Source organism: Eurosta solidaginis, chromosome 5 (genome assembly GCF_040869045.1).
Source record: "Eurosta solidaginis isolate ZX-2024a chromosome 5, ASM4086904v1, whole genome shotgun sequence".
NCBI lineage: Eukaryota > Metazoa > Arthropoda > Insecta > Diptera > Tephritidae > Eurosta > Eurosta solidaginis.
The window spans coordinates 126,539,186-126,552,489 of NC_090323.1; the positions used below are offsets into that span (position 1 = coordinate 126,539,186).

The window sequence follows — 13,304 nt, forward strand, 5'->3', positions numbered from 1 at the left end:
CTCGCCCTCCACGCTATTACTTTTGGACATAGATTTGACTTCGAAGGAACTAAAGTATTGGCTAGAGAGAAAAGTTGGGGAAAAAGAATCCTATTAGAAGAAATATTTATTAAAGCTGATAAAAACTGTGTTAATAAAAGAAGCGTAGAAGCTAAAAACATCAGCGACATCTATACGTGTATTTTCTAACAATGTCAACAATCATCAGCTGCTCTACATAGTCCATCAAGCACGAACCGGCTGACAAAATATCAACAAACGTCAAATACGCATATATATATAGTTTGTTGTTTTAATTTTACATTGTTTTCATTTTATTACTTATTTCTTTTAAATTTTATTCAAATTTATAAATAAGTCCTATAATTTAAAAATTTTATATATGACCATTTCTGCACAATGCAGAAAACAAAACATCTATACAAAACAACTGGACAAGGAAGAACGCAGTAATTTTGAGTAAGAATCTGTGATTTCAATAATTGTGTTATATATGTACTTTTGTGTGTATATGTAATTAATAATTATTAACCCTCTTTTGCAATGCAAGGCCTTATATACTAAGTTTTATATTTTTTGTCATTAGGCCCTGAAGAAGACCAAAATAAAAGGTCGAAACGTTGGCGATAAAATAAAAAAGGCGTTTTTCTGATTCATTGGACTGTAAACCCGAAACCAAAAAAACAAATTTACAATAAATAAAGAAAACAGTCGGTAGTACAAAAATATGAATAATACGCCGGGTACACAGCGAAATCCATTCTTTGACAAGATTGGCATACAATATGGCCAAGAAACCAAAACTTTATTTAAGGCTTTCGCAACAAACAACATAAAATTAGCAAAACTTAGGGCGCGGAAATTCTTTTTACTCAAATGTCGGAAAAACAATATCATTCCAAAACATATAATAAATAACGTAAGCTGCACCTTCCAAAGTTTGGAAGATGACACACCATACAACAAACAGATTGGCCAGTTAATTTCAGATTTTCGAAGGAAAATACTTAACTTGGAAATAAAAATCTCCTTTTGGAAGATAAATCGACTAGAACAACAAATCAATAATCTAAGATCAATTATCCAATCCAGAAGCTTACCTAACACGAATGATTTTTTCCGAACACAAGAAATTAGCTATCAAAATAGACACGAAGTAACCATAAATAACTTGAACACAAAGTACAACAAGCTAGAATCAACTCAAATACAAACACACATCACATCTGACACAACATGCTTTATACACAATGCAACAACTATAAATTTACCAAAAGACGTTATGCTCTTAATGGGCTTAGGCCCAAACTTTGGACTGCCAACAACTCCTAACAAGCTACCAACCAAACAGATAATAGCAGAAGTGGAGTGCATTATGCAAAATTGCGTAGATCCCCAAAACAGAAACGAAATCAGACAAACGGTGACACGCACAATATTACAAGCCAAATCAACAGCAAGAAAATCCAATTTAGAAAACTTCCTACTACAAAAAGAAAAAAGTTGCATACAGTTTTTTAAGAACAATCCTGAAATAATATGCACTAGATCGGATAAAGGAAATAAATCTGTGTTTATGTACAAAAAAGACCTATTAAAACTTGGAGAGGAGATGCTCAGCGACACTGACACATACAACGCCATAACTGACCCAACAAACAAAATACAAATCAAAAACAATCTGTTTGTAAAAACCCTATTCAATAGAGGTAAAATAGACTCCCTAACTAAACGGAAACTTACAACGTACAACGCAAACCCACCAAGGATATACTTCGCACCAAAACACCACAAAAACGAAATTCCAATGCCACTTAGACCGATCTCCGCCGACTATGATGGACCAACAACAGCACTGTCGAAATATGCAACAGCGATTCTAGCCAAAATACCAAAATCGCAGTTCCACATATGCAATTCATTTGAATTTAAAGCATTCATCGCCCAACAAACACACGAACCGGGCCAAATACAAGTATCATTTGATGTAAAAAGCCTATTTACAAATGCGTCAGTTGATTCTATTTTAAGAATCTTAAACGAGAGGTGGAGGGAAATTGAATCCATCACAAATCTTTCGCAAAGTGAATTTATCGAAATGATTACTCTTTGCACAAAAAACAGCTATTTCCAATTTAACGAACAGTTCTATGCACAGAATTTCGGTTGCCCAATGGGATCACCCATCAGCTGTATTCTAGTAGAAATTCTAATGGACAACGTTTTAGAACGAGCCATTCAGAGAGTAAAAGAAGAACTAGAATTCAACATTAGCATAATTAAGAAATACGTAGACGACCTATACCTACTACTACCTGAACACATCCTTCCATCGGTCTTAAAAATATTCAATGCCATAGAACCAGGAATCGAGTTCACATTTGAAAAAGAACAACAAAATATGCTACCATTCTTGGATATGGTTATTTTCAGAAACGCACAGAACGGAACCTTTAACACGGACTGGTACCGTAAACCAGTCTCATCAGGTCGTATTTTGAATTATAGGTCAATACATCCATTAACCCAAAAAATCAGCACCGCAAAAGGGTTAATAAACAGAGTTCTTAACTTAAGTGATGAAAAATAACACAACAAGAACAAATTAATTATAAAAGGCATCCTCAAAGCGAACGATTATCCGCCAAAATTGGTGTCAAGATTAATAAATCATTATAAAATATCCATCAACAACAAAAACACCGACCCAATATTAACGAGCACCAACGCTCAACAACAATTAGCAGAAATTAAAACTATGACAATTTCATATTTCCCTTATATTACAAAATGTATTACAAACAAATTCAAAGAGTTCACTGCCAACGTCCGTTTTGCGTACAAAAATAAAAACAATGTTGGGAAAATGTACAACAAGATTAAAGACAAAATACCAACAAATAAAGAAAAGAACGTTGTATACAAAATAGATTGTATTGACTGCCAGCGAAGAAAAAGTTACATAGGCACTACATCTCAACATTTATACAAACGCCTAAATCAACATAGAAAAACTGTTGGGAAGAAAGAAACAGAAAAAAGTGCACTCGCCCTCCACGCTATTACTTTTGGACATAGATTTGACTTCGAAGGAACTAAAGTATTGGCTAGAGAGAAAAGTTGGGGAAAAAGAATCCTATTAGAAGAAATATTTATTAAAGCTGATAAAAACTGTGTTAATAAAAGAAGCGTAGAAGCTAAAAACATCAGCGACATCTATACGTGTATTTTCTAACAATGTCAACAATCATCAGCTGCTCTACATAGTCCATCAAGCACGAACCGGCTGACAAAATATCAACAAACGTCAAATACGCATATATATATAGTTTGTTGTTTGAATTTTACATTGTGTTCATTTTATTACTTATTTCTTTTAAATTTTATTCAAATTTATAAATAAGTCCTATAATTTAAAAATTTTATATATGACCATTTCTGCACAATGCAGAAAACAAAACATCTATACAAAACAACTGGACAAGGAAGAACGCAGTAATTTTGAGTAAGAATCTGTGATTTCAATAATTGTGTTATATATGTACTTTTGTGTGTATATGTAATTAATAATTATTAACCCTCTTTTGCAATGCAAGGCCTTATATACTAAGTTTTATATTTTTTGTCATTAGGCCCTGAAGAAGACCAAAATAAAAGGTCGAAACGTTGGCGATAAAATAAAAAAGGCGTTTTTCTGATTCATTGGACTGTAAACCCGAAACCAAAAAAACAAATTTACAATAAATAAAGAAAACAGTCGGTAGTACAAAAATATGAGTATTTAATCCACGGTTCTCCAACTCCTTTTTCAGTTGCTGGATCTTCAATTCACTGACCTTTGCCATGTCCAATTTGTATTCCCAATCTTCGGAATTTATTCAACAATCCCACTTCTGACACCAATTGTAACGAATTTACTTGCAAATCCTCTTATTTGCAATCCTCTGCTAAGTTCGAATCACTAAACTGTTAAATAAATAACTCCAATTTGTAATAATGCAAAAATGGCCTTTATTAAAGTACTTCACAATAACACTTATACTTTGCAATTAGCTGGCTTAATAACCAAACTGATAGCTTAAATGAAACTGACTTTCAAAATAATACTGCTATTGCTCGCTAGATATCGTCTTAATCGAAACTGCTTGACAACTCAAATCAAACTGCATTCCAGCGCCTCTACAATTGCCGCCTTTTATACTCTTTGATTTCAACCTTCGCATCTTCTAGGCCAGACTTCGGCGTTTCATACATCTTAAGATGGTGAGCAACTCACACAGATAGCTTGCGCTCTTTGTTTAGTGAATGGTTCAGTCTGCAATGAGCAATTGGCATGTCAACATGGAGTGTTGGTATCGCTTGTTGCGCAGCGACAAATATATGCACGTATTTACGTAAATACATTTTATTAATATGAATTAATTTAACCCTAGGACTTATACCCAACTTTTACTACGACTTCTTATACCCTGGTACAGGTGTGGCCAGTAGCCTGTTTTACCCGTTTTTTTCTCATTTGTTCTGAGAAACAAGTTATTTTTTTTAATGCAATGTTGTAGCTGACTGTCTTACGAACATTTTAAGTAGTTATAAACATATATTTGTAGCCTGCTTCTAAGAATTGCGCGCATTCTAAGTTATTTCTAAGAAGTCAATAATTTCTATTGTTGTTAGAATTTTTAGAATACAACCTTTTTCGCGCACTCTTAATTATTTAGAAGAAGACATTATATTGTACCCTTGCTAGAATTTGCTGACAAACAACATTTGATATAATCCAACTACCTGGCAGGATAAGAAATGCTTCCAGAAACTTAAGGGTTGCAGCTATATAAACGGCAGTTTTGCGAGTTTATGTTCATTGTAAAGCGTTCTTTTGAAGTGTGAAGTTGATTTATATTTGTGAAAATAACAAGTCAGAAAAAATTTAAAATATTACAAAATGGATAGCAGAAGGAACATGGAATCAATATATGAGGTAAATACACATAACTCAAATATAATTTCAAAAATGGAATAAAAATTAATTATATTTATATAGATTATCTGACGCTGAAAAAGAGCAGTACACACAAAACCTGTTTGACGAAATCTCAGATGATGAATTATTTTCCGACCCTGAAGATGATGAAAGCGAACAAGTAGCAGATGGCGAGGGTGAAACGGATGTAGAAGACCCTGATTACACAATTGACAATGCCCAGGTAGATGAGGCTGATTACGAAGAATCTGAAAATGAATCCGATGCTGCAGATGATTCTGAGGAGATTAATTTGCGTGCAGCTGAATTCGTAGCACGTGATAGTACCATATGGAGCTCACAGCCACGACTTGCACGCCAAACTAGGCAACAAAATATTTTGCGACAGCGAAGTGGGCCCGCAAGATCAACTACTATGGTGTCAATAGTCAATACATATAAATGTTTTATGACTCCGGAAATGGTGGATATTATAGTACGCTACACCAACAAAAAAGCAGAAGCTACATATGCGGAATTAAACGCAAAACATCCAGAGGCGGAACCAAAAACATGGAAGAAGGTTACTTTGAGCGAAATGTATGCGTCCATTGGAGTGCTTATTATGACTGGCGCTAACCGCAGCAATGCCGAATGTGCGCCATCATATCGTGCGACAATAGGCATTAACCGCTTTCAGGCCATACTGCGATTTATAAGGTTTGAATTATTGTTAAATAATATAAATCTGGCAACTCTAATTATCAGTTTTCTTTTCATACTATTTCATATACCTCTGTTCGTATTATACTGAATAAAGTTAGTCGCCATCTTACTCTGAAACTGCGTGTACAAATCTCTATTACAACAAACACACGGGCACAACGTTTGGTAACTGACAAAGCTGCACCAATATCCGAGCTGTGGACCATGATGAACTACAAGTTTGAGCAGTCATATAAGCCAAGTGAATATCTAACGGTAGACGAGCAGCTCTTTCCATATCGTGGCCGCACCCGTTTCACGCAATACATCCCATCGAAACCGGAAAAATATGGCATCAAAGTGTGGTGGGTATGTGATGCCAAAAACGCATATCCACTGCATGGACAAATATATACTGGCCAAGCACCTACGGGACGGGAAACTAACCAGGGTGAACGCGTGGTCAAGGATTTAGTACGCCGATTTCATGGAACCGGCCGAAATATAACGATGGACAATTTTTTTACATCCCTAAATCTACTGGAAAGCTTGTCATCCATGAATTTGATGGCAGTTGGAACTCTGCGGAAAAATAAGCCCTACATACCTGTCTAAGCTTTGGGCAATTGAGGCCGAGCAGTTTAATAAGAGTTATAAATGAGTAATTTTATGTGCTTGTAAGCGTATGAGTCGTGGCACAGTGGCTGACGTACCCGACCAAACGCCCGGGGTTGCGGGTTCAACTCCCACCAAGCATTCCTTTTTTTTTTAAATTTATAAATTATTATTATTAATGGACTGTATTGAGTTTATGGGGTTTTTGATTTAATGTATTCCATTTATTGAGTTGGGTGGTTTTAGTGTTATTGGTGTGTTTAAGTCATGGGAGGATGCATAGCATCAGTACACCTTTTATTTATTTAATGTGGGTTTATTTTAAGGGATTCAGTTTATTAAGTTGGGTAGTTTTAGTGTTATTGGTGTGTTTAAGTCATGGGAGGATGCATAGCATCAGTACACCTTTTATTTATTTAATTTGGGGGCGAGCACTGGGGGCTCTGAGGCTTCGCTCTGCTGAGCCACCTCATCCTCTATTTGAAGAACCCTTTAAAATGTGATATGGAGGCGAGCACGGGACGGCTCTGAGGTATTGGCACCCCATTTTCTACAAGAAAAACCTCTATTTATTTAATTTGGGGCGAGCGTTGGGCACTCTGAGGTTTCGCTCTAATGAGCCACCTCATCTTCTATTTGAAGAACCCCTTCAAAGTGTGATATGGAGGCGAGCACTGGGCTCTGATGTATTAGCACACCATCCGAAGAACCTCAATTTTAATTAAAAAACTCAAACTATGTCTTTAGAATATTTCACTAACCAGTTGAGAATTACAAGCACACTCAATGGCTACTGAAACAAACGAACGAAAAATGTTCATAGTTTAAGTCGCTTAAACAATACCAAAGGCGATGTTGGCACACAAAGATCGTGCAGAGAGATCAAGTACATTCGGTTTTAGGCCCAACATATCCATTTGCTCCTATGTGCCGAAAAAAAAACAAGGCAGTTATATTACTATCATCAATGCATGACGATGATCACATTGGCGAAAGCCGGAAACCAGAAATTATCGAGTTTTATAACAAGACAAAAGGAGGAGAGGACGGGATGGACCAATTGCTTGGAGAATATACTTGCCAAAGGATGACAAAGCGTTGGCCGTTGTCCCTATTCTTCAATATGATTGATTTGACGGCATTGGCGGCGTACATCATATATTATGAGAATAATCTCAACATCAGATGCACCAATGCGAAGCGTAAGAGATTTCTTCGCCAGCTCGCCAAGGAACTGTCTATGCCCATAATTGAAGAGCGGTCGGTGAATCAGCAAGTGATGCGGAACTTCAACACAAAAATTGCAGTCGCGAGTTTCATAAGTACGGCCTTGCAAGGAAGTGCTGACAATAGGCCATCAACGTCTGCAGCTGCTGGTGCAAAACCAAAGAAACAGCAGGTTGGAAGCTGTTTTCTCTGCTACATCCATGACCAACACAGAAGACGAACGCGTAACATGTGCAGAATATGTCAGCGCCCAATATGCATACAGCATTCTTCAAATACATTTACATGTAATATTTGTGAAAATAATGAAGACAATTGAATAATCTAAATTTGTTTGCATATTTAGTTATAAGAAATAATCAATAAAATAATATTTTATAAAGAAAATAATAAATAAAAATTTTTTTCCTTCAAAAAATGAGAAAAAACGAGAAAAAAAGCTACTGGCCACACCTGTACCCGGGTATAAGAAGTCGTAGGTGTCAACTTTGAAAGCTTATATCTCATCAATGCATGGACCTAGCATGACAAATAAGACACCAATCGACGTAGATTTACTTCGTTCCTAGATCAAAAATTTCAAGTCAATATCTTTAGCGATTTAGGAGCTACATCACTCCAAAGTAGCTACTGGCCTCACCTGTACTTGGGTATAAGTCCTAGGGTTAATATGAAAAAATGCAACATGATCTAATAGAGAAACTGTAAATTTTATTTGAAAATAATACTAAAAATTCTCTAAAAATCGGCGAATTTTCATCAAAATTCTTAATTGTTTTGCGTATATATAGTTTTGTTGCCCATTTATTTCTAGAACAATCAGGTGTCAGTCTTAAATATTAATAGTAATAGAAAAAAAAGTATGTATTTATTAGGAAAATTATAGGGATCTATTTGTATATGCAAGTGGAATTTAACATAAAATATTCGCTTGCCATTGTGCGCATCAATAATTTATTATTTATTGCGTGCTTAGCCGTTGCAGTATAACAAGCGAATGATCAGTGAATCAATTGGTTCGTGCGACCAAAGCGCTCTCACTAATACATCCACACAACATTTTTGCCGACACTTGTTCTAGGCGCTTCCAGAATCTACTAGTCCAGCAGCTCTCAAACTTCTCAGCTGTAACTACAATTGCACAATTTTATAGTTTTGCTCATTGCATACTTATAGGAGTATCTCAGATATATGCACGTGTTTGTGCATTGACTCTCCGCTGCTCGTATACGTACATGGTACATATATGTAGACGCAGTTATTGTTTCGTTTATGTAGATACATAATGATTGAATTATTGATGTGCATTCACGTCACTGCTTAGCATCGGCTTAGAGACGATAGCATCGCTCAGTGCTGCTAACATTCGTTACAATATATAATAGCAAAGCAATAACAAAGCAAAACACATTTTGGTTTTACATATAATGTGTTTCTTATTACAAGAAACAAAGCAATGCAAGCGAAATTCTGCGATCGAAAAACTCTTGCATTTGCCAAGAGCGAACTGATAGCTCACATATGTACATATATCTTTTATTTTTTGGCTTTGAGTATATGTATCTCTTTAGTCCAAATGCACTTTCTCTACGTTTACTTTACACACAAAGATTTTGCTGGGCCACTGTATATTGGTTTTGAACGCTGAAAAGTCGTATGCTTGCCTTATTTAAGGGTTTTAATCAACTTTGTCCTAAAAATAAGGGAATCTTATTTGTGGAAACGAAAAAAACAATAAAAAACCCACTCGATTTATTTGCGCCAATTATTTCTTCTAAAACAAAGTTCGTAACAATCGGTTGGGTACTTTTTGAAATAAGCCGTTACAAACATTTTCCAAAATGTATTTTTACATAATTATTTGGATAAATTGGAACCCAAAGGTTATTTATTCAACGATCTTCTCCAGGTCTTTGGATTTTCGGTTCATTATAATCGGTCGCGCCAATGTATTTAATCGGAACAGATCAACGTTTTTTGCTTTTCTTTCAGCTGCGTAAATAATTGCCTGTTCAACATCTGCAAGTTCTGCATTGGAAATTGCTGGATGTAGTAGTAATAAACTTTGCTTCAGAGTTTAAAAGATGTCAACTGAAGTTTGTTCTACTACAGCATAGGCTGAGGTATTGCACAGACTGGAGCCGTCAGTGAACAAGATAAGTTATGGGTTAAACTAATTTTTATACCCAGCTGTACTTGTACACAGGGTATTATAACTTTGATTGGATAACGGTTCGTTGTACAGGTATAAAGGAATCGAGATAGATATAGACTTCCATATATGAAAATCATCAGAATCGAAAAAAAATTTGATTGAGCCATGTCCGTCCGTCCGCCCGTCTGTCCGTTAACACGATAACTTGAGTAAATATTGAGATATCTTCACCAAATTTGGTACACGAGCTTATCTGGACCCAGAATAGATTGGTATTGAAAATGGGAGAAATCGGATGATAACCACGCCCCCCATATATATATATATATATAACATTTTGGAAAACACAAAAAACCCGATTATTTAGTAAATAATACACCTAGAATGTTGAAATTTGACGCGTGGACTGATATTGAGACTCTTGACAAAAATTTGAAAAAAAAATTTAAAATCAATTTCACAAATATTACTAATCAGAAATCAAAAATCGTTAAACCTATTGTAACAAAATTCGGCAGAGGTTGCCTTTACTATAGGGAATGCTTTGATGAAAAATTAACGAAACCGGTTAAGGACCACGCCCACTTTTATATAAACAAAATTCGGCAGAGGTTGCCTTTACTATAGGGAATGCTTTGATGAAAAATTAACGAAACCGGTTAAGGACCACGCCCACTTATATATAAATAATTTTTAAAAGGGTTGTGGACGAATAAAATAAGCTATATCCTTGCAAAAAAGAGCTTTATATCAATGGTATTTCATTTGCCAGTTGGATTTATAACAATAAATAAGAAAAACTTCAAATTTAAAAAAATGGGCGTGGTACCGCCCCTTTTATGACTGAGAAATTTTCTGTTTCGGGAGCCATAACTCGAAGAAAAATTAACGGATCGTAATAAAATTGGGTACACAAATTTTCCCTATAGCAGGTGTAATTTCTACCTTCGATGGTTAATAAAACAGCAGAAATGTCAGGATTAATTATATTAGTACTTTATTTTTCGGTCTTCAATCTAATAATGAACCGGTCCACCATCTTCTTTTTCTTCCATTTTCTTCATTTACAGTGATGTATTTTTGCTTATTCCATTAATTAGTTCCCATGGTTGTATTTTTTGCTTATTCTGTTACATTAGTTGACATGGTTGCATTTATGATCTTACAACTCGGCCAAACTCAAACTGTATCGACCTCGATACATTATTTTAAATTCTATTTTTACTGTCGTACATTTCCTAATCTGATACAATTCGCTATTTGTGTTCAGAATTACAGCTCGCACTGTATTGACCTTGATACATTATAACTTAATTTCTATCTTCACTTTCGTACATTTCTTAATCTAATACCTAATCTAATACAATTCGCTATTTGCGTTCAGAGTTACAGCTCGACCAATCTGACACTGTATTCGACCCCGATACAGTATAACTTAATTTCTAACAAATATTAGTCTGATTCCTCTACATCTCCATCGGGTGATTGAGGCCAGCTTTTAATTCGGTAGGCTTCAACTACTCCATCATAATGCAACTGTGTGAGCTGGCAGTTATCAATATCCCGTTCAACATACCTATCATGACCGAGCACCTTGTGTATTACATATGGACCTTTGTATACGAGAATAAATTTTTTATTACTTCCGCAAGTAGTATCAACGTTTCTTATAACAACATAGTTTCCTACGTCGTACGTCTTATCCTGGGACTGTCGGTTGGTATCATACTCTTGCTTGGCTACTATTCGGTTTAATGCATCTGTACGTATAAGATCAAGGTTCCTATCACGATCCGGACAAAGTTTGTCCTGCAAATACTCAGTAAACTCATCTACTATTACGCCTCTTTGCTCAACCCCAAACATTAGCCGGCTTGGTGTCTCTTTGCATGTACTATAACAGAGTTGTTTATTGCGTATTCAACTTGTAATAATCCCTTAACCCAGTCATCATGATTTATTTCGTTAGTCAATTTTCCCAACATTGCTTTCAATACCCGATTCACCCTCTCTACCTGTCCGTTAGCTTGAGGCGATGCCACAGCGACTTTCACATGATTGATGTTATTTTTTAATAAAAAGGCCGAAAATTCAAGGGAGGTGAAACAGGTTCCCCTATCACTTACTATACGTCTCAGTCGGCTATAGTAATTAAAATATTTTTCTAAGGCAGCTGTGACCTCTCGGGTACTCGTAGAGTTTGTTGGATATAATTTAACAAACTTAGTGAAAGCGTCTACTACTACTAAAATGTGCTTACGTTTAGATTTCAATGACGGCAGTGGTCCAAAGTGATCAATATGGATAGTGTCAAATGGTAAAGACTCCTTTGGAATAGGGTATAAGGTTTTCTCCTTAGCATGAGGAGGGCTAGCGTACATAATACATTTTAAACAATTTCTAATGAACTTTTCCCCTTTCATTCTCATTCGCGGAAGCCAGTAATATAAACTCAATTTGTTGAGAGTTTTATCTATAGATAGATGGCCCATTTTCTCATGGATCAATTGTATAACATTATTTTCCATTTCTTACGGTACATAAAGCGCATCTTTGCCGTCCGGTTTACTTCTATATACTAGCCCATCAATTAGTTTATAATCTTTAAGTTCCCCATTTTCCAATTGTTTTCTCACCGATTCAATATCTTTGTCTCTTTCTTGTGCTACTTGAATTCGAAATTCTACTTCATCTGAATTTATGATTGAAGCTATCTGTCTCCTGCTCAAAGCATCTACATGACCCATTGATGTGCCCTTCCTATGCTGTATTTTATAGTTATAATTTTCAAGTTCAAGGGCCCACCTGGCTATCCTAGGATTCAGCTGTTTTCTATCAAGGTTCATAGTCAGGGAATTACAATCAGTAACTAGCATGAATGGCATACCTTCTAAATAATGTCTAAATCTTCTTAAATCATATATTATGGATAACGTTTCCAATTAAAACCCGTGGAATTTATTATCTTCCTGGCGTTGCAGTAGAACTGCACCGAAGCCAAAACTACTGGCGTCACAGTGTAACTCAGTTTCCTTGGTAGGGATATAAATGGCTAGAACAGGGCTCTTAACTAGTCTAGACTTCATCTCCAGAAAAGCTTCATGGCATTTGTCATCAAAATCAAACTGGGTATTCCTTTTAAGTAAATTCTGCAGGGGCTTAGCTATTTCTGAGAAGGACGGTATAAATATGCGGAAATAAGAATACATGCCTAAACTTGATTGTAACTGCTTCAAGTTGGAAGGGGCCGGAAAATTCTGTACACTTTTTATGTGAGAATTACTAGGTGCTATTCCTTTATGAGTGACTTGTAACCTAAATACTAAATTTCCTTATAACCAAACTTACATTTACTCATATTAAGTTTCAATCTTCGTAATGAAATTCGTTCCAGTACTGATTTTAAAAGTTTGATGTGCTCGTCATACCCCTCGGTAGCAACAACTATTATATCGTCCATATAAATAATAATTTTTTTTCGTCTATCATGTCTCGGAAGATGTTGATGAATCGTTGAAATACCGCTGGAGCATTTTTCAACCCAAACGGCATTTTCAAATATTCAAATTGTCCATGAGGGGTTACGAAAGATGTAAATCGTATGGACTCAGGAGCCATATGAACCTGATGAAATCCGCTCTT

The 13,304-nt window shown here is 35.6% G+C and overlaps 2 protein-coding genes across 3 annotated transcripts in view; one reads left to right on the forward strand and one right to left on the reverse strand.

The window, feature by feature from the left end:
* The window catches only part of akirin, a 281,083-nt gene that overhangs the window by 173,988 nt on the left and 93,791 nt on the right, over positions 1-13,304 (reverse strand). The gene's annotated exons all lie outside the window — the stretch shown is intronic.
* On the forward strand, positions 321-2,590 carry LOC137254276 (uncharacterized). Its single transcript, XM_067791957.1, has 2 exons — positions 321-459; positions 587-2,590. Exon 2 carries the CDS (start codon positions 728-730, stop codon positions 2,588-2,590), a length of 1,863 nt encoding a protein of 620 aa, XP_067648058.1. The 5' UTR covers positions 321-459; positions 587-727.